The sequence below is a fragment of the Podarcis liolepis genome (genome assembly GCF_965112155.1).
Source record: "Podarcis liolepis genome assembly, chromosome: 13".
Classification (NCBI taxonomy): domain Eukaryota; kingdom Metazoa; phylum Chordata; class Lepidosauria; order Squamata; family Lacertidae; genus Podarcis; species Podarcis liolepis.
Window position 1 is genome coordinate 55694270 of NC_139573.1, and position 25370 is coordinate 55719639.

Here is a 25370-nt window from a genome sequence, read left to right on the forward strand (position 1 = left end):
TCGGAAACTCTTTCGAGTACAAAAGAGCACTAGGCAGACATACTTTTCCTCTTTGGGGGAACCGAGAAAGGCATTTAACGTCTCTGTTCCTTTAGACCGTGAGGTGCCTTTGAAAGCTCCCGCTTGTCCCCCCTCTCCGGTTGGTTGGTTCCTCCCGCCCGCCCTCGACAACTGTTCGGTCAGGGCGACCTTCCCCCGTTTCTCGTGCGCAGGCGCAGTGAGCCCGCTCTCTGCCCGGCCTAGTTTCTGAGGGCCGGGGCGAAATGGCGGCGGCAGTGGCGGCTTTGCAGGCGTTGCGGCGCTTGAGGCAGCTCCGCGCGGTAAGTGCGCGGCGGGAGCCGGGGGGGGGGAGGGGGGGAGGAGGAGAGTCCTGTGCGGGGCGGCTCTCCCGTAAGGCTCAGCCGTCCGGGGACGACGAGGGAGAGGGGGGCGGCGCCGCCGCTGCTCCACAGGCAGCCTCGCCAGCTCCGCACCGCCGCCCTTCCCCCAATAACCCCCGGTGCGCTCTGCAGGCCCCGCCCCTGGCCCCGATCCTCCTTTGGCAAGCCTGAGGGGGAGGCGGGTGGCCGGCCTTCAAGGTCACCCGCGGAGCCTCTCATAGACGCATAGGTCCATCCTTTTCCTCACATGGGTAATCCAGATAGACATATCTATATTATGCTAAAGCAGAATAATAGAATCGTAGAGTTGGAAGGGACCCTGAGGGTCATCTAGTCCAACCCCCTGCAACGCAGGAATATGCGGCTGCGCCATAAGGGAACCTGCAACCTTGGCATTATCAGCACCACGCTGTAACCAGCAGAGCGATCCACTTGGGTCACATGGCATAGCAAGTTACGAAACATTTATGCGTCCTCATAAATTATGTGAATGGCATACTTTGAGAGACCTTTGAAAATAAATCTTAAGCATAACCCCTCCCCCCCCATCAGCCACAAAAGATGAAGAGGTCGTTTCAAAGGCAGCTCAGGTTCCCTTCATTATAGTCGCAGCCTTCTAAGATGATGCCACGCTTCTAAGATCATGTCGTAATCTTCCAATCGTAGGATAAGAACAATTAGGGAACATTGCAAGGATCAGTGCGGATCTCCATGTGCTGCCTCTCAGCTAGTTTGGGCACATGTACAAATGATTACAGGTGCACCAGTTCTTTCGGGGTGAATTAGATGGTGTCCCTTGAAGTTCTGTTGTATGTAACAGGTCTTGGCACCCAGTTCTCTTGATGCTCAAGCATTTATAAGAATAGCCTGGCTGGTTCAGACCAATGGCCCATCTGGTCTGGCGTTCTCTTCTCACAGTGGCCAACTAGATGCCTCTGGGAAAAACGCGAGCACAAGAGCAATCTTCTCCCACCCGCCCCACAGTTTCCAGAAACTTGTTTTTGGAAGCATTTCTGCCCCCCAACTGTGGAGGTAGAGCATAGCCATCACGGCTAGTAGCCATTGGCAGCCCTCTCCTTCTCCATGAATGTGCCTAATCCTCTCTTAAAGTCATCCAAGTTGGTGGCTGCCACTGACTCCTCGAGAGCAAGTTCCATAGTTTGACTAAATCTCCAAACATTCTGTTTCATTGGATGTCTACAAGTTCTAGTATTATGAGAGATGGAACTTTTCTCTACTTTATCCATGCCATGTATAATTTTATAAACTTCCATCGTATCACCTCTTACTCACCTTATCTCTAAACTAAAAAGTCCCCAATGCTGCAACTTTTCTTCATAAGGCACTTGCTCCCTCCCCCTTAATCATTGGGGTGGCCCTTTTCTGAACCTTTTCCAACTCTACAATATCATTTTTCTAGACAAGGTGACCAGAATTGTACACAATATTCCACGTTCAGTTGCATCATAGATTTCAGCATTATGATGCCAGCAGTTTTCTTTACAGTTCCTTTCCTAATGATCCCTGGTATGGAATTTGCCTTTTTCCACGACTGCTGCAAACTGTAGCTTGCTGTTTGTATTACAGTCTAGCCAGGCAAAAGCACTCGAAGGTAGTATGTGGAGCAGGGCCAGTGAGAAGTGCAGCTTGGAGAGAGCGGAAGTGTCTTGACAGAGTCCAGAGGGTTGGCTATAGATGCCTAGGGAGTCACATTTGGTCCCTGGGCCTCTGGTTCCTCCACCACAGTTGTAGGGGAACACCAAGCCAGTCTGGCACTTCTGCTTGAGATCTTGGTTCATTAACTGAGGGACCAATTCAAGCAGCAGCCCAGTATGTGCATTATACTAAACCATTCTTATTTTTAAAGTATGGTTTAGCAAGAAAATGCACTGTGCTGGTGAATGCTGCTCAAAAGTAATTTAAACCATAGTTTGAATTTTATTTAAATTATGGTTTACAGTTATGCAAATCAGGTCACTGATAAACAATGAGGTGGGGAATAGTGTCCCATGTGAGGGGCAGTGCTGCCAAGCCCCAACTCCTTTGGCGCATCATCCTTATTCTTTGATCAGCCCTCCACTAGTTTGAGGGCAAAGGTTTGCATTGGGAAGCCTCCTCAACTCAGACCGCTTGAGCAACTAAAACCCTTGATTTTGCAGGATTTTAGATTGTGAAGGGAGCCTCCATGAAGTGAGGAGTCTCCCTGCTTCAGACATTTGTCCTGGAGCTTAAAGTGTTTCTGAGGGGCAGGGCAGTGCTTACAAGTGCTGTTGAAATCAAATAGGGCTTATGAGAAGGTGTATTAAGATGGCTTTCCAAACTGGTCCCCTATCAAAACTGCACTTAACATTTCATTTGTGTCATATCCACCACACATTGCCCAAAATGCTCCTTATAAAGTAGGTATGTGGGGCAGTTCACCCAAACTACCTTGAGAACTGAAAGGTTATCTTTCGGTGGCCAATATGAAGGAGTTTGAAGTCCAACTACTGAGCTTCTACTTGAAGTTTGAGAAGTTGTCATCTAAATTGTTTCCTCTAATGTGTTTCCTGATACCAATGGAAGCATTACAAAAGTTGGAAGGTGGGTTATTGTTTTGGTGTTTTTGATTATTTACTTGTATTTTGGTCTTGTGTTTTATTCTGTGACCCACCCTGAGATCTTGTGATGAAGGGCGGTATATAAATGAACTAATTTACTATTTGAGGCCATTAATTACTAACATAGGCATTTGCAAATACTTGAAGGAACAAAAGGGGTGGGTGGAATAACTTATGGTCTCTTTGCAAAGCCATTTCTAACCTGTGTTTTACCATTTAAATGAATACTCATTCTTAGCTGAAAGTTAGATTCAAGGTTGATGCCTAGGGCTTTCTCTTTGACCGAGGGAGGCTTTAATTATTCTTATTCCACAACCAGTTACATGTTTAGAAAATTCTGTGGTTACTGTAAAGCAAGCTGAAAAGCTTGTTTGCAGTTGAAATACTGCCACTTTGTTTTGCTTAATAGCTGTAGATTGTTCTTTGTGAATGCTGAAACCTCTCCCACCATCAGCTGCCATTACAGGGCTACTACCTAAGGGGCATTTTGCCCTGAGCAGAGGGAAATCTAGAACTTCATTAACTATGAACCCCAAAACTTGAGATTCCCTGCACACCCTTTGTAGGGGTTTGTAGCCATTTTGTAGGGTTTTGTAATAATAATAATAATAATAATAATAATAATAATAATAATAATAATAATTTTTATTTATACCCCGCCCTCCCCAGCCAAGGCAGGGCTCAGGGTGGCTTACAAGCAATAATAAAAACAAGTTGAATGATTACAACTTAAAAACAAAATTAAAATACAACATTAAAATAATGAAACATTAAAATGTAGCCTCATCGCAGGCGGAGAAGGAAAAGAAAAAAGAAAGAGAGGGAGGGAATCAAATTGGCTCCAAGGCAAAGGCCAGGCGGAACAACTCTGTCTTACAGGCCCTGCGGAAAGAAATCAGATCCTGCAGGGCCCTGGTCTCATGAGGCAGAGCGTTCCACCAGGCCGGAGCCAGAGTTGAAAAGGCCCTGGCTCCGGTTGAAGCTAATCTAACTTCCTTAGGGCCCGTGGCCACTAGGGTGTTGCTATTTATGGACCTTGAGGCTCTCCGTGGGGCATACCGGGAGAGGAGGTCCCGTAGGTACAAGGGTCCTAGGCCGTGGAGGGCTTTAAAGGTCAAAACCAGCACCTTAAATCTGACCCTGTACTCCACCGGGAGCCAGTGCAGCTTGAAAAGCACTGGGTGAATATGCTCCCATGGCAGAGACCCTGTGAGGAGCCTCGCTGCAGCATTCTGCACCCGCTGGAGTTTCTGGGACAGCTTCAAGGGCAGCCCCGCGTAGAGCGAATTACAGTAGTCAAGCCTGGAGGTGACCGTCACATGGATCACTGTGGCCAAATCGGGGTGGGAAAGGTATTGTAGCACGAACCCCACATTTTAGTGCCCCCAAACCTAGTAATTGATACTCACACCAGGGGTCATAGGTTTTCCCTGATACCAAACATTGTCCCATTCACTCCACAGCAGTGCCAAAGTTTTCTAGCCGTTTTGTAGGGTTTTGTTTGGTAGGTCTGCCCCACCCCAACTGAGGAATTGCTACTTAAACTGGGTGTAGCTTCATTAACTTCTGAGTAAGATAGTAACCCACTTTTGGAGATCGGCAAAATGTGGGGGTTAACTACAAGAAGGCTGCAAAACAATTGCAAAACTTTGGCATTGCTTTGGAGTAAATCAGACAGTGTTGGATTTTGAGTTTTGTTAAGCAGGAACCCTGGTTTGAAGCATCAGTTACTGTGCTTTTTGTGTGGTATTGCCAAATATGGGCTTTTCCCTGCTGAACCCCTACAAAACAACTACAGAACTTTGGCGCCAGTTTGGAGTGGATGGGACAATGTTGGGGTTTGGGGGGATACCTAGGATACCAGTTTGAATGTCAGTTACTCTACAAAATGCAGGGTTCAAGCTACCAAATGCTACAAAGCGGCTATGAAACATGGCACCAGTTCAGAGTGACTAGGACAATGTTGGATTTATGAGTGTTACCAACCAACCCGTTTGATGTAGCAATTACTCAGTTTGGTGGCCCTACAAAATGACTACAAAATCCTAAAAAATGTTTGGAGAGGATCCCAGATTTTGGGGTTCGTAGTTAATGAAGCTGAAATCTGGTTCTCAGAAAGATCACCCATGGTAACTTGTCTTAACTGTTTATTATTCAGTCTTACTTGATGCTTATTTTTCTAATATTTCTATGTCAACCTGTTGAGGTTTTCACAAGGGTTTTCCTTCCCTCCAAAGAGAACATATATACATAGATATATGCATAGAATCAGAGAGTCTTTCCATCCAGTCATAATTCTTCTGCTAAGTCTGGTGCTTAGATTCCTCTTATTTTTGAGATCTCTGTTCTAACCTCTGAAGAATGGCAACTTAAATTAATCAGACTTGTCTGTGAATAATGAATTTAAAAGGTAAAGTCACATTTGAAGAAGGAAGACAGTTAGCTTATCCTTGAGCTCTTTTACATTAATTCTTGCCAATGTTTGATTTTTGAAAAAGATGGCAATTCAGAAATGCATTAAAGTGCTTGGAACAGCTTAATTGCTGGTTAATGATTTGCTTTTCTGTACTGTTATACATTCCTGTGAATTACTTTAAGCAATAAAACAAAGTAAAGTTATGCTAACTTTATCTGAGCAAATACGACGATGTGGTAAAACATAATAGCAAACTTGATCTATGAATTGAGACTATGCAGAAAGCAACCCCGGTTGTTACAGTGTGGCCACATTTACATTTTGGAAACCAGTTCATTAAAGATGTTGAGATTTGTTGGAAGGTCCCTATTTGTCTCCTGGAGCTACAATTTCCAGAGTGATTTAACAATCAATCCTATTTCCAGGGAACCACGACTGTTTAAAATGTAATTACAGTATAGTGATTAAAAGTGGTGGTGTGAATGTAGCCTATATTTTGTTCAGCAGTTTCAGGTATTTGCATGGGATGATGGGAGTTGTAGTCCAAAAACACGGAAATGCCCAGTAATAGATATGGTATTTTCTGGCTAGACTTAGCAACCATAATATACAAGTTCCCTGGGCAATCTGGATGCTGTTCATTGAAAAAAGAAGAAGATTGAAATAAATTCATGACAGTCACTTCTATGTATAGGCCATCTCCCTTTTCAATATTTTCTTGACAATTGTGTGGAAACTATACCTGGTGAGTTTCTGTGTGTCAGGGGGAAAATGCCACAAAAAGGTGAGAAATCCCACTTGTAACCTGGAATAGCATGCATTTACTTCATATTAAACATTTTACAGTATATAATTAGAATGCTTAGCATAAGGTGTACTTCATGTAGATAACTGTTTATCACATAAGTTATAACACTTCTTTGTTTTGCTTCAGCAGGGGCCAGCAGCTTGCCAGGCACTCTCTCGCAACTTTCACTTCACTGTTTATGGAAAGAAAAGTGCATCTGCCAAAGTATCTGATTCAGTAAGTTCTTACTTGTCTGGCATATTGGACATATTCTAATAGCAGCCTTCCCCAACCATTGGTTGTGCTGGCTGTGTTGATGGAAGTTGTCCTCCATAAGATCTTGAGGGCGCCAGGTTGTGGAAGTCTGTAGAAAGGCCAGCGTTAGACATTAGCCATGCGCCAGGTGCCCTTTGCGACTGGCGCGGGTCCAGTTGCAACCATGTGGAGATCTCTGGATGCCAGGCTGGCAACTGACATCTCCATCTGGCTGGCCCTTCCAGCTTTCTTAAGCAGGTAAGCAGAAGAGCTTATTTATTACATTTATATCCCAGTTTTTTCTCCCAGGGGTACATGGTTCACTCCTCAGTTAATCCCTACAACAACCCTGTGGTAGGTTTAAAGGCTGTGACTGGCCCAAGCTTCATGACTGAGTGGGGATTAGAACCCTGGTCTAGGGCTTAATCCAGCATACTAACCACTACATCATTCTGGTTTCCTTGAGTACTTCTGCTATGGGGCAGCTATATAAATTTAAGTAGGTAAATAAATACAAGGAAAGCAAAATGTCTCTTAGAGAAGGATATGAAATATTTTCTTTGAAGCTTGAATTTGTTTAATTGTTTTATTTGATGTTCTAATGTGTTGTAAACCACTTCAAGATTTTTTTCTTTAAAATATAAAGCGGCCTAGAAATGAAATTAATAATAATAATAATAGAACTCATTGTAGGGTGGGTGGGGAATGGTGCCTAGACATTGCATTGCGGTGACTGTAACCGCAGTGGCATAGTGTGGGTTGTCAGCACCCGGGGCAAGGCAAGTAATTTGCGCCCCCTAACCTGTGGATTTTAGCACTCGAGTGCGAGCGCCCCCCCAATGTTGCGCCCGGTGCGGCCGGCCCCCCCTGCACCCCCCATGCTATGCCACTGCACTGTAACCTAGGTTTAATGTGCCATTTGGCAATTAGCTTATATAGCTGAATTTCTAACACTGATTAAGACATGTGTGAGAAGAGCGGACTGGGCACTTGATCGTATTGCTTGCTCCTGATTCACCAAAGCATGGAGGGTCACAAATCAACAGTGGGCAGCATTAACTACAGAGTTTGAAATTTGTTTTTTAATACAGTGAGTTCAAGTGTGGTGCTCTCTACGTGTACGTGTATATTCATAATAATTATTCTATGGTTTATTTTCCTAGGTGTTGCAAATGATGTGGCTGTTCATTTATATTTTTTTCTCAACCAGATTTCAACACAGTATCCTGTAGTGGACCATGAATTTGATGCCGTTGTGGTGGGTGCAGGTGGTGCAGGTTTGCGAGCTGCGTTTGGCTTGTCTGAAGCTGGGTTTAACACAGCATGTGTTACAAAATTGTTCCCTACCAGATCCCATACTGTTGCTGCACAGGTAAGAGGCCAGTCAATTCCAATTTGTGGTTCCATAGGCTATAGACAGCGAATGGAGTAAGCTGTCTAGATTTGGGTGTTGTACACTGGGTTACGTTGTATAGAACCAATGAGCCCATCTGCTATCTGCGGGCATAAACTCTGTTACTGAAATTGTGATAAGCAGAATGCAACTCACGTGCATTCATATATTTGTTTTGCTCTTTTTAAAAATTCTTAGTTCTCAAAGAGGCAACCCTGTGTCTGGACTCTACCACTTCACATTGCACGTGGGGGTCACGGAACTCACTATTCTGCCTTTAAAACCAACAAACCAACCAAAAAGTCCCTCTTCACTTAGAAAATTAGCATGTCTGGGAGAAGGTTCCAGCCCATCTCTTTCCTTGGCATACTTTGCTATGCTGTTAAAACACGAGTTTGGGGTGTATAATCCACTATTTTTACTATTACCTAAAACATCAGATGAGATAATACTACACTTACAAATTATTCCATACTCTCTTCACAAAGCAAATGAAATATATCAAGCTATTTATAGATCCTTGGGAGTGCCTTTGTTCTAAGCTTAGTTTTGAGGATGGCTGGTCCTTTGTCCAAATGCTCTAGGGAAAAAGCCATACAGCTTTTGAAGATACAGATCAGCAAAATTTCGAATTCTAATTGCAGTTCTTATGCTATCTACTGACTACTTCTGAAAACTTGTTTCAGAGTTATGAGGCTCATCTGGACCTTGAGGCATGAGGGACAGATTTTATCAGGAAATGGCTGGTGTAAGACTAATTTGAATGGGTCACAAGGAATCCACTGAATAATTTCCGCTTTCTCAGGGCTGGATTGTGAAAGAGACCAACGATTTCTCCATCTGTGAAGGTTGCTATCCTGGAATGGGTTACCCCTTCCTCTTACTCCAACAAGCAGGACTTATGCAGATTAGCTTTAGAATCCTTCTCCTTGACAGTTGGAGAGGTAACGGTTCTCTTCCAGTTGCTGGCCTCTGGGACTTAAGCTCTTAAGTCTTCAACTTTACTTGACATTTTCTAGTGTTTTGTCTCTAGTTGAGCCTGGATGAGGTAGTCATCCAGATTGCTGATGGGGAGCTTCTGGTTCCACCACTGTGGAAACAGCTGCACTGGTTGCCCATCTGCTACCAAGCCAGGTTCAGGGTTCTTGCATTTATTTGCAAAGCCCTGAACAACTTGGGTTCAGGATACCTTAGGGATTGCCTGAACCCTTATATTCCAGCTTGATCAATGAGATCTTCAGCAGAAGCGTCTTTGATCATTCCCCAAGTTGGTGAGCCTTATTTGACAACAGTGGAGAAATCAAGCTTTTAGTGGCATTGACCCAGCCCTGTAGAACACCCTGACAATAGAGATTCAGCAGGTGCCTTTTGTGCGAACTTTTAAATGCTGAAAGCATCTCTGTTCTTCCAGGCCTATGCAAGGCAAGGAAGAGGACATCCCACCCCCCACCCCCAATGGTCTATGGATATTTGTTTTAAATTTATTTTTGCTTTTAACTTGCTTCTAACTTTTTATGATGTTGTAAACGACTGTGATATATAGGTGTTGCATTCTAGGTCATTGCACACAATGATGGAGCACCCATCAGCCTGTTATGTCCCCCTGCGCGCGCGCACCCCCCCCCCCCCCGGGTTCCAGCCACTTCTGGGTTGCTGTGATTGCTGTGGTCCCAGCTGGTAATGTCAGACCTTAATCCTTGAAGGGATAAAGTCGCAGGACTCATTAACTGTTGGCGTCAAGTGTTTGTTTGTTTTAATGCATTTATCTTCTTCTCAACCATTTAGGGTACTTGTTTGTGGCTGCAGCTTCTACAGGTGCACCTGATATTAGGTCTGAAATTCAGTGTAGCAGAGGCTGTTATCATAGTGATAACTTTCTTCCTCTCTTCTACTGCTCTATCCCCCTTTCTTCAAATTTGAAGACTTGCCTGGAGGCAAGATGGGCTTGTAGGCAGGTGCATCCCTGTGACAAATTGGATTGGGCGTCTGAAGGTTCCCACAGATAAGAAAAGAGGAAAACAATTCTGAGCAGGATGCTGCAAGTTCCTAAGCACAAGCGACTGGGGATCCAACACTTAGAGCTTCACCCATCATCCAAGCTCTGGGGGAACCGAAGACCCAATGATCAGATGACCTCTTGGCTAGAGAGGACACAGACTTTCAGTCCCCTATTTACACAGAGAGGACAGTGAGTGGTTCAGTAAAGAGGCACCTTGCCTTAAAGTACCATTCTCTTGCTAGAGCTGTAACTATTTTGGAACTGGGGGAAGATCAGGCTGCTGTCCCACTCCCACTCCTGGCCTTTAGTCAAGAGGTTTATCCCAGGTCCTGGGGGCCAAACTGATTCATTATGTTTAAATGAAGTATTTAAGAAGACTCTCAAAGTGGAACGGCATCTCTTCCAATGAATTAGCGACATGTCTAAAAATTGTACACAATGCCTGCTTCAGGGAAGAAGATGTACTTAAGGAGCCATGCACCCATTGCAGTCTTAATGGAGTGATAAGGAGAATGAAGTGGTTGAAACACTGAACCTGGATGCAGGCTGTAAGATTAACCTTTCCAGTACTATGGTCATAAACTGCTTGGTGATAAAGCACTGAATGAGATGCTGGAGGAAGCCATGGATAAAACAAAAGCCATACCTAGATTAAACTATAAAGGAACTGATTGCTAAGTATTGCATTTGAGCAAATGTTTGCTTTTAATTTCCAGGGAGGAATCAATGCTGCTTTGGGGAATATGGAAGAGGATAACTGGAGATGGCATTTCTATGATACTGTGAAAGGCTCTGATTGGCTGGGAGACCAGGATGCGATTCATTATATGACAGAACAGGCTCCTGCTTCAGTTATCGAGGTATAAGTAGCACCATATAAAATGAGTCTTTCTGAAATACTCTTTCATGACTGACTACTATAGCAGTTGTGAAAAATGAACAAACCTCCTCTTGAGGTATGTTCAAAACCATTTTTTTCTTTGTAGGAGAAACCAGTTTTCTAATTTTTCTCATAGTGAAGATTGCACTGTTTCATTGTATTTGCGTGTTCTCATTCTGTAAACTGCTCCAGAACTCTATTGCTTGATAGTAAGGTCAGATGGTACAGTATTACTTCATTCTACAGAATGTGGTGCTCTGGCAAATTGTTATAGGGTACATTACAGCTGTGAATATGCCGACACTGCCAACTTCTCTGAGGATATACTGAGCCCCAACAAAGTTGTTCCAGAGGGAGGAGTTTCTTACAGTGGCTTGGAGAATGCACACAACTCACATTAACTGATGGAGGTCTCCTGCTTCGATCTAGTTAATTTCCCCCAATTTTTTAGAAAGTTCCCAAATGTTCATAAGCCAGATTCTTGAAACTAGGACACAGTGTGTGCAAATCAAAAGTTTATTTAGCCTAAGTTAACTTTTTTGTTTTCACATGGCAGATTCTTTCTAAAATTGAAATATGTGTAAAGCAGACTTTCCTTGTTTTCATGCTGATGGTTAAATGGCTAATAAGTTCCACTTGGATTCCTTAGCTGGAGAATTATGGCATGCCGTTTAGCAGGACAGAAGATGGGAAGATCTATCAGCGTGCCTTTGGAGGACAGAGCCTAAAGTTTGGGAAAGGGGGACAAGCTCATCGATGCTGTTGTGTGGCTGATAGGACAGGCCACTCTCTGCTTCACACGCTGTATGGTCGGGTAAGAAGATGCTGGTGGGGCAGAGAATCAAGATCACTGAATTTAATTAGTAGGATCACTTTTGAAATTGATAGTTGCACTCCTATCAGTATCTGACTCAGAAAAACTCTTAGCCAGCACATCCATGTGTCTTCTGCACAGTCAGAAAAAACAAACAAGAGGCATGTGTGGCGATCACACAGGGTCCCTGATTGTTTTACCATCTATTGATCCCTGTGCCACCACTTTATTTCTCGCTGCCACCACCCAGGCTCTACCTGGTACAATACTGAGTCCAGCCACGGTTAAATTGGAACATAAACTACTGTTTATTTATTGCAGTTTAACAAGCATGTGGATTTATAAACGGTATCAGTCAACTACAATTATGGGGTGCCTATCCAGACCTATAACTTCTGCTACCTGCTCTCACTCACTAAACCACCTCTCAGATATTTCCTTGTCTTCCTAGTTCCTAACTGTTCCTGACTCAGCTTATTTCGCTACACTAACTCAACCTACCCACAGACTATATCCCAATTCACTCCCACTCCAACCAGCCACCCAACTCCCAATGAACTCCTTCCGCCCCTCCCAGAGCTGGTTTTATAGTCCCTCTGACTCCACCCCCCCTGAGTTCTGATTGGGTAACTTGTTTAACTATTTCACCTCCAGCACTCTCGTATGTTAATGTCACAGCGTGCATTTCTAGATACAGCAGCATTCATGAATCGCAACAAATGTGTTTTTCTATGTTTCATTGACAAATGGTGTTGTTCTAAAAAATATTTTATAAGTTTCCTTTTATGCTATTGGCGAGCACCCAGAAGGTAGTATGCTACAAAATTTAAAACATCAAAAAAGCAAGCATGAGATGCATTCTCCCTGTCCATTTCCTGGCACAGGTAATCCACAAGGAAAGGAATAGCCCATGTTTTCCTCTCCATGCATTGTTGAACCCATCATCCCTGACTAATGGAATTATCATACTGGAGTGATATTTATGAACTGCCTAAAATAGGTTGGTTCTGACAAATTAAAATTAGTAAAGACTTGCTTCCAGGGTTACAGTCTCATAGAGTACCCCCAAAACCTAATGTTGTTGAATAATAATAATAATAATAATAATAATAATAATAATACATGATTCTTTCCCTCTCCCCCTTTAGTCTCTTCGATATGACACGAGTTACTTTGTGGAATATTTTGCCCTTGACCTGCTTATGGAAAATGGAGAATGCTGTGGTGTTATTGCACTTTGTATAGAAGATGGAACCATACATCGTTTAAGAGCAAAAAATACGATTATCGCCACTGGGTAATATTAATGAGCTGGGTAATATTAATGAGCTGGAGAGAGAGAGTGTGTTTCCACCAACACTCATTGGGAAGCCTCCAAGCCCCTCCTCCCTTTGGGTTATTTTCTCTGCCCTTAATACTGTGAGCCTTGCATCCTGCCCATTAAACAATTCTTTCCCTTTTCCTATTGAATAGGAGGGGGAAATCAGACTTCATGTCAACAAACATATGCTCCCAACACTTTGTTTGCAAAGATGAAAGGGAATGCAGAGATGGGGGCTGCTTACAAAAGATTATGAAGTCAGACTTTTACTCTAAGAATATTTTACACTTTAAAGTAGGAATTTCATACAATATATAATCTTCCTAAACATGTAGCCCTGTTAAAGATAACAAAATTTTTTTACCTCTGCTTAATTGTATTTTTATTCTAATGACTCACATTGAGTTAGAAGGGAATGGGAAGGAAAGAGTGGTGTAGTTTTCCCAGGCCAGCTGGTGCATATTTAAAAGGTGGGAACTGCAAGCTGCTCTTGCAGAGAAACAGTTGGGAATGTAGTTTTGATCCTTTGCAGCTGTGTCTTTGCATCCCCTGTGTCTAGTGCTGGCCGTGGCATCAGGTGTAGGTGGATGTGGCTGAAGAAGGAATTGCTTTACAGCTGGCATGGCCAAACTTGGCCCTCCAGATGTTTTGGGACTACAACTCCCATCATCCCTAGCTAACAGGACCAGTGGTCAGGGATGATTGGAATTGTAGTCCCAAAACATCTGGAGGGCCAAGTTTGGCCATGCTTGCTTTACAGGAATCCAGAGGTTCCCTCTGTCTAGTTTACAGTGAATGTGCAGATTGCTGTTCCCAGTTAGCATGTGGGAGCAACAAACCACAGTTCTTGTGCCCAAACCAGGGACTATGTTTTGTTTTACACCAACAAATTACGATCCGAAGCCAATCATGGTTGAAGGATTAGGGCAAAAGGGGGAAAACAAACTAAACAGGACAAAATGTGGAACATAGGACAAATACAAAAGGATTAATCTCTAACATTTATTTACATCTTGATAGAAATAAAATTATATTGGATGGTTTGAAAATAATATGGGTGAGTGATATTGGAATAGCAAAAGAACAAAATGTATGGGAGAAAATATGGATGATTTTCTCAAAGAAAGCAATATCATCAACCCATGGGGAAAATTCTTTAAAATTATTACATCAGTGGTACAGTACACTAATATGTCTGCAAATAAAAATAATACACAATGTTGGAGAAATTGTAATTGACAGGGTGTGTGTGTGTGTGTGTGTGTGTGTGTGTGTGTGTGTATGTATGGTGGCCATTTTCTGTATCACAGTTATGTACTACGATATTTTTATAGAAATGCCAAATATCACACATAAAAAAAATCGCACACCACCATTAACTCTTTTAACAATTTGGGCAGAACAAAATGAGAAAGTGAGACCTGTGGAACAAATAGTATTCATATTGATGGCTGCTTGCAGGGTGATAACCAAAAATTGAAAAACTGCAGTGTATTTGACATTGGATTGTTGGTACAGAGAACTGTGGCAAATAGTGATGGGAGAAAAATTAACCCACCAACTTAAATTAGCTAAAGAGAAAGCAAAAATACCTGATTTTTATAACAGAGGTTTAGTATTCCTGCTCGCGTAGTCGAGCAACTGAATCAGGAGAAATCTGCACGTTATGGTCAATCATTAGCCATGGCTTTCCATGGTAAGTGTATGCAGCTGAAATTGTTGGGTTTTCTTTGTGTGTGTGAAATGTACTGACCAGATACTAATAATGAGCTCTTTTCCTAGAGGATATGGGCGCACCTACTTCAGCTGTACATCTGCTCACACCTGTACTGGAGATGGCACAGCAATGGTGACACGGGCTGGCCTGCCTTGTCAGGATCTGGAGTTTGTGCAGTTCCATCCCACAGGTAAAATGATGTTCTGTAACATTACAGACAACTAAGGTTGCTGTGAAACTCTTTAGCCTTTAAATTAAACCTCATTAAACCTTTAAATCCAGGGTGGGCATTTGGGATTGGAGCAGCCTACAGCTGTTGAACTTCTTTCTCATGGCAGATGAGTAGTTCTCTCTTGCAGTACGTAGTTTGGATGACTGTTCCATCAGATTAAAAGGATTTACACAAGCTTGTACATCTGATTATTGGAGCTGTCTTTTGAATCTTAAAGCAGTTGATAGCTTTCTGCCTGTGTTACAACCATGAAAAAGTATAATACATCTTTAGCTTGCTCATGCTAGGGACATATTCATGAGAAACAACGACAATAGATCCCTCCTAGAAAGTAGATGAGAAATGGTTGTCTGAAGAGGCTAGCTGTAGATAATGACTGTCTTGGAAACATTTAAGAAAAATGTCTATACAGGCAGTGACTGTTTTAGGCGCATCTGATATGTGTGCGACCATGCATGCGTGCATCACGCTGAACCCAGAAGTGGCTCAAAAAATCATGAAAACGTCACAAAACGGGGTGGGGCAATGGCAGAACAGAGTGTTTGCAGTCTTTTTCAGTCGTGTTTCACATATATGTGATTTCACTAAGCCGTTCAGTGCCTTGGAACGTAACCCCAATGTAAATGTACAAATGTGAAGCAGGTTTGGAAATACTTTAATGTATTTATTAAGTGTCTTGTATTATGTATCCTGATCTTCTTTTCTGAAGAGTGCCCAGAGGGTGCTATCATAAAATCCAATGAAACCATATGTGATATGTAGTAATTAAAATGTGAGTTATAAAAACAGCACTACCTGTATGTAATTATCCGCTTCCAAAAGCGTATACAGTACAAATAAAAATGTCTTCAAATTCCTTTTGAAAATAGTCAGGGAACTGCCAGACTTGACTTGGGAAGAAATTCCAGAGACAGAATGCCTCTCTCCTTTGCAACCTCCTAGCCACCCACAGCAGTGATACTGCAAGAAGAGCTTCTCTCTCTGATCATAAACTGTGTGTTGGGACATACAGAGAAAGTCTTTGTATACTTAGAGCTTTGTATACCAATGTCAAGACCTTGTATTACTGGCAGCTGGTGCAGTGCTGTCAGAATTGTTGCTGGCCCTCTGGCTGCTCTGCTCAACAGCTGATCTGCCATATTCTGAACCAGCTGCAGCCTTGTGACTGTATAATATACAGTAGTTTAAGCCACTTGCTATATCTCAAGATTGAAACTCTGCCTCTGCCAATTCCTACTCTTTCTACACCAAAGATTCTGTCAACTTTCAAAGGGATAGACAAGTTAATCTGTTGTAGCAGAGTTCTGTACTACCCTAAAGATTACACTTTTGTGAACTAGTGCTTGTTTTGTCAGGTGCGTAAGGTGGCATCTTATGTTGGCAGTTGTAAATATGGAGAGCTTGTGTACTTTGGGATTAAAAACCTTTTAAAAGCCAAGGCAGTACAGCTGTCATTTTCTGTTCAGAGCCCTACAAAAGTGGAAGCATGCCCAGCATATTCACAAAAGCAACCATTCATGGTAAATAAAATAAACAAATGTCATAACAAGAAAAATGGCATTAATTATTTTGCATAAAGTGAAAGCTAACCTAAATCATAATGGAGTCTGATTTCTATAATACTCTACCAGTTTCTGATTTGCTATCTTGGCAGCCTCATGCTAGAGAATTCCACTGAAGAATGGCAGCCTTAGAATCAGCAGCAGAATGTCTTAGGAGAGTGAAATACTCTCTGCCATATTTTAGTATTTATTTGGGATGCAACAAAATACCACCAGTCTTCACTTAAGTGTAAAATAGTGTTTTGTGGAAAGAGAGAGAACAAGTTTGAGTGATTTCACTGAAGGAAGAATTGCAACCAATATTCTGCTAGCAGAAGTGTTTATATCCTGCTTTAGGTGTTCAAAGCACTTCCCATACATCTTCAGTATTCAAGAGCCCTGTAGAGTTGGTAGTTTGCCATCCCTATATTGGCAGATGTGAGAGAATGCTGGCTTTTCAAAAGCCATTCAAAGAACAAGCTTGATTGATTATCAAAGCCAAGATTTGAAGCTGGTACATACACTATATTGGATATTAAAATGTTGGTGTCTCATTCTAGTACTATGACATTGAGGAACATCTGTAAAATATAGTCCCTAACAAGTTTATAATGTAGTGACTGCTTGTTTTGCAGGTATTTATGGAGCTGGCTGCCTTATTACAGAAGGCTGCCGTGGTGAAGGAGGCATTCTGATTAACAGTGAAGGTGAAAGGTTTATGGAGAGATATGCACCAGTTGCCAAAGATCTAGCTTCAAGAGATGTTGTGTCTCGTTCAATGACTATTGAGATCCGAGAAGGAAGGTAAGTCTGGTTTTCTGTAACTGCTACCTTTCAAATATGATTATAGAAGATGTGGGATTGCTCAGTTTGTAAACATTGACCAGTCCAGTATCTTAAAGACTTGGTTCCCCAAATGTTGTTGAACCACAACTCCCATTATCTTGGACCATTTGCAGTGCTGACGGGGGATGGTGGGTGGTTGTAGTCCAACAGCTTCTGGGAACCCAGGATTAAGGAAAGCTATCTTAAAGAATACAGTGGTGCCCCGCAAGACGAATGCCTCGCAAGACGGAAAACCCGCTAGACGAAAGGGTTTTCCATTTTGGAGGTGCTTCGCAAAATGAATCTCCTATGGGCTTGCTTCGCAAGACGACATGTCTTGCGAGTTCCTGCTGGTTTTTTTTCCTCCCCCCCTTTGCTAAGCCGCTAAGCCGCTTATCAGCTGATCCGATCAGCAGATAAGCCACTAATAGCGCTAATAGCGCTAATCCTCTAATCCGTCAATGGGCTTGCTTCTCAAGACGAAAAAACCGCTAGACGAAGAGAATCACAGAACGGATTATTTTCGTCTTGCGAGGCACCACTGTAATAGTATTTCACTCAGACCATATTGAACATGCCCTCCTGGCAATACAGTTCTTCCCAGGATTTAGGAGACAGGTGAGTGCGTACAAATGTAGGGATGTTTATGACCTACAGACTGGAAGAAGGGGGTGTAGGGCACATGGACAAGCCTCAGACTTGCTACCTCATATGAGACCTAATTGTAAGAAATGTGTTTTATTTATTTAAACTTTACGAACTGTTAGTAAATAGAAAGTGAAATGTGGGTTGAAAAAGATGGCTAGTTCCTGTCACCAAGAGAGCTGTTCTTGTTTTGCTTCCTATATAAGATGATGAATGACTTTAAAAGTTTGCCTCTTGATAGGACTGTGAAAATGAGTGTGTTTATAACACTTTTTCTTTTAACAACAGAGGATGTGGGCCTGACAAAGACCACGTGTACTTGCAACTGCATCATTTGCCACCTCAGCAGTTAGCAACTCGTCTTCCTGGGATTTCAGAAACTGCTATGATATTTGCTGGTGTGGATGTTACCAAAGAACCCATTCCTGTTCTGCCCACTGTTCATTACAATATGGGAGGTATTCCTACAAACTACAAAGGACAGGTAATTTTCCAGAAGTAATATTCAAATAGGAAGTATTCTAAACTGAATATTGTGGGTGTTTTCTGCATACTGATTGATATAATTGTGAAGAAATAGCAACTTCACAGCCCACTTTGACAGGTGGACGGGTCTGCCTTCCTGTTAGTCACCTGACATTAGGTGATTAAAAGTTCAAGCTGTAGCTGCAAAGGGAGATTCTTCCTTTGTAGCCCTGGCTCTTCCTTCACATCTCCACGCCAGGAATGCAAATGAAGAATTTGCAGGTATTCAGGGCTAACCAGGTCCACCTTTCCTGAGCATGATGTTTTGTGACATTTTCCCTTGTTAACGTAGGTTTGGTTAGCCCAAAATGGCCTGAATGCCAACCTCCAAGGCCTGGCAGACCTAATTTGGCCTGTGGTCTTCGGATCTCCCTTCTCTCTCTGCCATCTGCCATCACCACCTTCACTCCTTGTGTTAGCCAACAGCTTTTTAAAAATGACTACAAGAAAGTCAGTAGTAAACATGGTGACAAAGACTGTGTGTATCCCACCCTCAAAACTGTGTCACTCCTTTTGCTCCTACCTTTGCTGTGCTCTCACTAACTTCTGCATTGGGGAGACTTCTCTGTCCATGGAGGATCTCTGCATGGTTTTAGAACCCACTATAATCAGGGTTCTAAATCATGCAGGGATCTTTCTGCAGTGAGAAGTCTTCTCCACACATGAAGTTATGCTGAACATAACAGTGCCAGGAACAGGAGGAGCTGGGTGACTTTTTTTTTTTAAAAAAAAGATATTTATTGAGAAGTTTTTTGAATATAAGAAAAAATAAAAAATAAACATACAAAATAATAAGCGATTAAAAACACACATTAGTTTTCAATAACATAACTTCCATACCCTTATTTCCTCCGACCTCCTCATACTTCCCTTCTTTGTATTCCAGTTCAGTTTGTTAGTTCAGCAAATCCTTACCATTAAACTTTTACCCATTTTATACTCCTTTTTTCATGTCTCCTAAAGGAGCTGGGTGACTTTTGGAGTGGGGTAAATGCGTGGTCTCATTACCTCTGTCACCACACTTGCCCTCTTCATGTGAGCAGTGCGTGAATAGAGTCACTGTCATGCTTATATTGATTTCACACTTATTTTTAATGGCAGGTGATTACTCATGTAAATGGCAGAGATCAAATAGTACCTGGCTTGTATGCTTGTGGGGAAGCAGCCTCTGCCTCTGTTCATGGCGCTAATCGTCTTGGAGCAAACTCACTCTTAGATTTGGTGGTCTTTGGCCGTGCGTGTGCTCTTAGCATTGCGGAATCCTGCAAACCTGGTAGGTCTCCTTGCTTGTTTTTCATTTCCCTCGAAAGGCTTTGAAAGGGCTGGGTACCTTTGAGCATTAGAGCCCAAACCAGCATGCTCTCAACCAGCCCTTTACTCAGGAGAGGTTGGTGCTGCTCTTTCAAGCAGGGGCACCTTCAAACAGCAGGGAGCGGCTGACCACTCTTTCCACATTTTCCTTCCCAGGGGAAAGACTGAGGAATTGGGGCTTGCATGGAGAAGTGGGACTGGTAACAGCTTTTCACTTGACCAGCAAGGTCAAGAAACTCTATTAATGCCTATGAAAAAATATTTCCCTTCCTACCAAATTTATCAGAAGGGGCTGGGCAGGCACTGAGAATTTTACTAGGAAATAATGGAATTACTGATTGGCAATATATTCCTCTTGTTCCTTGCCTTCCCCCCTCACCCTGACTGCTATCTAATTTTTGTAGACTTAACTTTAGCTGAATCATGCTTGTGTCTACTCTAATTAGGAGAACCAGTTCCGTCAATTAAACCAAATGCAGGTGAAGAATCTGTAGCAAATCTTGACAAACTGCGCTTCGCCAATGGAAGCATAAGAACTTCGGATCTGAGACTTAATATGCAAAAGGTATATAAAAGGTTTGCTTGGAGGCTAGGCTAATAACATGTAATGTGAATTGCTAAAACAGATATATAATGTTTTGACTTGAAAACTGGATTTCTGGCCTTTCTAAAATGTTTTTCTTCTTTTTAAAATTTTGTGCTCTGGTATTTTCGAGATGGAGGGGCTGATTATCCATTCATGATCTAAAAGTTGGCAAACACCCATGAAACAGGTTGAAACTCCTCTTCAGGTGCAAAGCTTCCTAGGTGACCTTCCTTAACTTTCAGCTTAAGTTGCTTCACATGGTTGTAGTAAACTGTGCTCAGAATACAAACAGGATGTTCCTCTGCAAATGGAACCTGCTTCTACACTCCATCCCTAAAGGCTGTTGCACTTCTCAAGTTAAATTTGCTTTCATGTCCAGAACCTCAGCACTCTACTCCTTCCTTTTTATACATAGGTAGAGTTGCATTCAGAGTATTTCAGATTTATACAGATTATGAAAGATAGCAGGCTGGCTGTGTTGATATGTGTTATTGCAGCCCAGAGTAAATTCTCTTGGAAGTGATGGAGCCATTAAGAAATAGCCAGGGCAGCTTAGGCACCAGGGTGATTTAACCGAAGACAATGGTGTTACTGCACATGAGTGTGGACTTGAGGGTTTGTAGAAAGTGATATGAGTGTATTCAAACAGATTTTGACAACTGAACATTGTGGCAGCTGTAGGAGGTTAATTTTTTCTTCGAATTTCCAATCAATGTATTGTTTCTCAATTTCTATTTATAGACAATGCAAACCCATGCTGCAGTGTTCCGTACAGGTCCTGTCCTACAGGAAGGTTGTGAGCAAATTAGCAGTCTCTATAACAGCATGGATGATTTGAAGACATTCGATAGAGGTAGACTGTCTGAATGTAGCATTGTAAGCTTGGCGTTTTCTTAGAGGTGTGCAAGTAAATGATTGTGGCATCTATCAGCATATGCAGTTCAGAGAACTTTGATGTTAAGAAATGTAACGTCAGTTTGACTTAAAAAAAAGTACAGTGGTACCTCAGGTTACATACGCTTCAGGTTACAGAAATAGTGCTTCAGGTTAAGAACTTTGCTTCAGGATGAGAACAGAAATTGTGCTCCGGTGGCGCGGTGGCAGCAGGAGGCCCCATTAGCTAAAGTGGAATTTCACCATGCTTTGTCTACATACTTAGAGGCCATCTCTGTAAATATAAGGTCTAATAATTAGCTTAAAAATTAGCTGGAACTTAATTTGTGCTCATTTCTGTGCTTATCTGTGCACTCAAATGCAATACATTCTGCCTTGTTGGAAGAGCTATTTTGTAAGGTGGTAAATCAGTCAGACAAATTATGTTACTCCATCTGATCACAGATGATAGGACCACATCTCCCCGTATGAACTGATTCAGACCCTGCGGTTATCATCTGAGGCCCTTTGTGTGCCTCTACCATTAGAGGTCCGGAGGGTGGCAACGCAAGAATGGGCCTTTTCCTCAGTGCCTCCCTGTTTGTGGAATGCTCTCTCCAGGAAGGCTTGCCTGGTGCCTTCACATATATTTAAGCACCAGTGGTACAGTTGAATTAATGACTTTTTTGTATTTCTGTCATTTCCCCCCTGATATTAGTGGGGAAGAGAGCAGAGGGGAGAGTGCTGCCCTTTTTCCTGTGATATTTTTTCACATTTTTAACTAGGAATATAGCACAGACTTCAGGCTCATGACACTGACACAATTGTTATAGTTTCTAAGCTGCATGCAAGACAGCTTTGCAGGCCATGACTCAAACAGTTTTTTATGAGAAACCCACAGAGACATGTTTTCTCAGAAGCAAGTGTTCACTTCAGTAGAGAGAGCATAGAATTGCAGCCTTGGTCTACAAGCAGAGTTGTGCTTTTGTCTGATTTGTATATTGGGACTGCTGAAATGCCCCTAACATTTCATTGTACCTTTAGGTATTGTCTGGAATACTGACTTGGTGGAGACTTTGGAACTACAAAATCTAATGCTCTGTGCTTTACAAACTATTTATGGTGCAGAGGCTCGGAAAGAGTCACGTGGTGCTCATGCTAGGGAGGATTTTAAGGTATGCACAACTTCTTTATGTATCATCTGTGGCCCACCCCTGCTCTCACCATCCCTGAACATTGATCATGTTGGCTGGGGAGGGGGAAAGAGGAATGGCATATGGAAATAGTGGCAGCAGTTCCAGGAAGGTGCAGAATCCTGAGACAAATGGAGCTTTCCTCTTCTGAGCAGCCAGAGTGTGTTGAACAGTTCTCATTGAAACATATTGGGTATATATGTGTTGCTGCTACCCCTGGTACTCCCAACCTGATTTGGAAAGAAAAAAACCTTGAAAGGACTGCTGCTTTGTTGCAAGGACAAATCGTCCTGTGTGGTTTTAGGAGAAGCATCAGAATTTCCCTGTTTTATTCCACATCTAATGTCGGTATTGGAGAAGTATTCCAGTCTACAAATGCTTACATTTGTAGCAGCAGGTTACATGTGACTGCATATGTGCATATTAATCAGTGTGATACATTATTAGTGTTTGGGGCTGGGGAAGATTAAGGGAGTTGGGCGGGCCAGGTTCAAAAACACTTGAGCTTTAAAGCAAAATTTGCGCATCTCTGCCCAGTCACACCCCAACTTCCATTTCGTTGCCAATGAGCCTATTTATTTTTAAAGCAGAATTGCACGTACCAACATGTTGAACTGGAGGTACCTCAGTAATTAATTTTGTAAGAAAGAAGCACAGCCTAAGCTGCTCCACAATCTCACGGAGATGTCTCTATCAGTGCCCTTTTTGACATCTCTTCTAAATGAGTGTTGTGGGTACTATCAGCACCTTTTAAAAATCAGAATTATTGGGCTTTCAGGACAGCACTTCCACATTTCAGTTGTTTATAATGCAGCTAAAATATTTAATCCAGTATCTCTCTATATAATAAAAGATAAGGCAATGCGTGTCCACAGACACAACAAAAAAGCTGAAACAAAAAAATTCCTTCTAGTAGCACCTTAAAGACCAACTAAGTTCTGAAGAAGTGTGCTTGCACACGAAAGCTCATACCAAGAACTAACTTAGTTGGTCTTTAAGGTGCTACTAGAAGGAATTTTTTTGTTTTGACTATGGCAGACCAACACGGCTACCTATCTGTAACTGGAACAAAAAAGCTGGTTTCACTGAGGAGGTAATGAAAGCTAGAACCTAAGGAGTTGCACATTTGTAGAAGAATAGGTAGTGCTTCCATATTCATTTCTAGCTCTTCTAAATTCCTAAAGAAACTAGAATGTTCTTTAATACTTAAGGCTGTTAGGTACATGGCTGGTGTCATCTTCTGAGCAGAGCTTTGGGTTGTTGCCATTATCTCACTCTTACATTGTGTTGCTTAGGTAAGGATTGATGAATATGACTATTCCAAACCAATCCAAGGGCAGCAGAAGAAATCATTTGATCAGCACTGGAGAAAGCATACTCTCTCTTATGTAGATGTCAAGACTGGGAAGGTATGTGATTCCCCCCCCCCCCACCTTGGCCTTTGAAATTAGGAATCCTGTATATCCAGCATACTGCTTTTGGTAGTGTGGGACTTGTTTTCCAATTAAAAGAACTCAATTTAAAGAAATTTTGATTTCTCTTTTGGATTGTAATGAGGTTGATTAATTTTAAGTGCAAAATAATAAAGTTGTAGCTTGACTCTTGCTGTGCAGTCAGCTTTCTAACAAAGACAAACAACTGGTGTTTTTTTCAGGTTACTCTGGATTATAGGCCTGTAATCGACAAAACCCTCAATGAGGAAGACTGTGCAACAGTGCCACCAGCTATTCGTTCCTACTAGTGACTATCACTGAGTTCCTTGTAAGTTTCCTGGTACAGAAGTGAACATCATGCAGCTTACTACTAGACAACTGTAATGCATTGAGTTTGAGAGAATCTTCATTTGCAGCAGAATCCAGGAAGCTTACTATACTGGCCCATTGCTTCATGCGTTAATATATCATGGCAATACAGAGCTCATGCAGCAAAGTAATCTCATATTGCCTCTGCTTGAGTTTGTAGGTTTCTCTAAGTAGCTGGAGCTCTGCACGCAATTTGTATGTATTACCTTTATTTTGACTGTGCAATTTTGCATTGACTTTCTTAGAGCGATACATTAAAAGAGTAAATGCAGTATGGTGATTAAGAGAAACAGCAGCATTTATCCAATAGTTCGAAGTACTTACACCCATTGAAATGAAAGGGTTTAAGTGCACTTAACTATTGTATTGTGGTCTTAGAACTTTATAATTCTCTACATTTTACAGTTCACATTACTTATTTAAATCACAGTTGCTGCAACTATAACTTGTGAACAGTGTCAAGCCTAAACCAAATATCATAGCAGATCCATAACAGCTTGGTAGGACTTTTCTGTCTGTTGGCAGACAGTAAAAATTTAAAGAATCCAGCTCTCTCTCCCTTAAATATCTTTACCTAGGTGAATAATACACTGTTGAGAATTGAAAGTTGTATATCTGGCATTCTTTGTAAGGCATTCTTTGTTTGGACTGTGTCTCTGAAAAGGGTCACAATGTATAGATGGATATTCTTTCAGATGCTTCAGCGCTGTCGTATCAGTATCGTCTGAAAAATCTGAAACAAAGTTTTCCTAACTGCTTTCTGATTTCATTGACAAGTGTGCATATTATGTATTTACTTTGTATTTGTAAAAATCCAGCACATTAAATAGGACAAGAATATAAGTACAGCGTGTGCCAGCACTGAAACAGTTCTATCAATTTCTCCATTAATGTTGTTCAACATGTGTGTGTTCTTGGATTTCACAGATTAATTTTTTGTAATTAGAATTTTAGCATATGCAGAGTAATTTCTTTCCAGAAGGCTTTTCTCCATGAGTAAGAATTCCAGATATCTTTAGTGCAAACATGCTTTTTATTCACCCCTGCCTCTCTGAAGATGTTTAAAAGGGGATGGAGTCCCCTTTTATGCAGAATCCAAGAACACCCCAGAAATAGTAGAACATAAATATTTTATACACACGTCTCTGGCTATACATGTCTTAGGTAAAGGTAAAGGGACTCCTCCTGACCACTAGGTCCAGTCGTGGCCAACTCTGGGGTTGCGGTGCTCAACTCGCTTTATTGGCCGAGGGAGCCAGCGTACAGCTTCCGGGT

General features: G+C 42.0%; 1 protein-coding gene across 4 annotated transcripts; it reads left to right on the forward strand.

Moving 5' to 3' along the window:
* Positions 1-19: 19 nt before the first annotated feature.
* SDHA (succinate dehydrogenase complex flavoprotein subunit A) lies at positions 20-24938 on the forward strand. 4 transcript variants are annotated; one of them, XM_083473224.1, is made up of 15 exons: positions 20-320; positions 6331-6420; positions 7649-7810; positions 10547-10690; positions 11360-11524; positions 12673-12821; positions 14628-14752; positions 16971-17139; positions 18094-18289; positions 19432-19603; positions 20088-20206; positions 20969-21080; positions 22145-22275; positions 23589-23702; positions 23948-24938. In XM_083473224.1, the coding sequence occupies exons 1-15, from the start codon at positions 264-266 to the stop codon at positions 24032-24034; spliced, it is 1992 nt and encodes a 663-aa protein (XP_083329350.1). In that variant the 5' UTR covers positions 20-263; the 3' UTR covers positions 24035-24938. The 4 variants fall into 4 exon arrangements, 3 of the variants coding, with proteins under 3 accessions (XP_083329350.1, XP_083329351.1, XP_083329352.1); XM_083473225.1 differs by having other exon boundaries at positions 52-320; positions 6334-6420; XR_014518741.1 differs by having other exon boundaries at positions 170-320; positions 22145-23181; positions 23370-23702.
* The last annotated feature ends 432 nt before the right edge of the window (positions 24939-25370 follow it).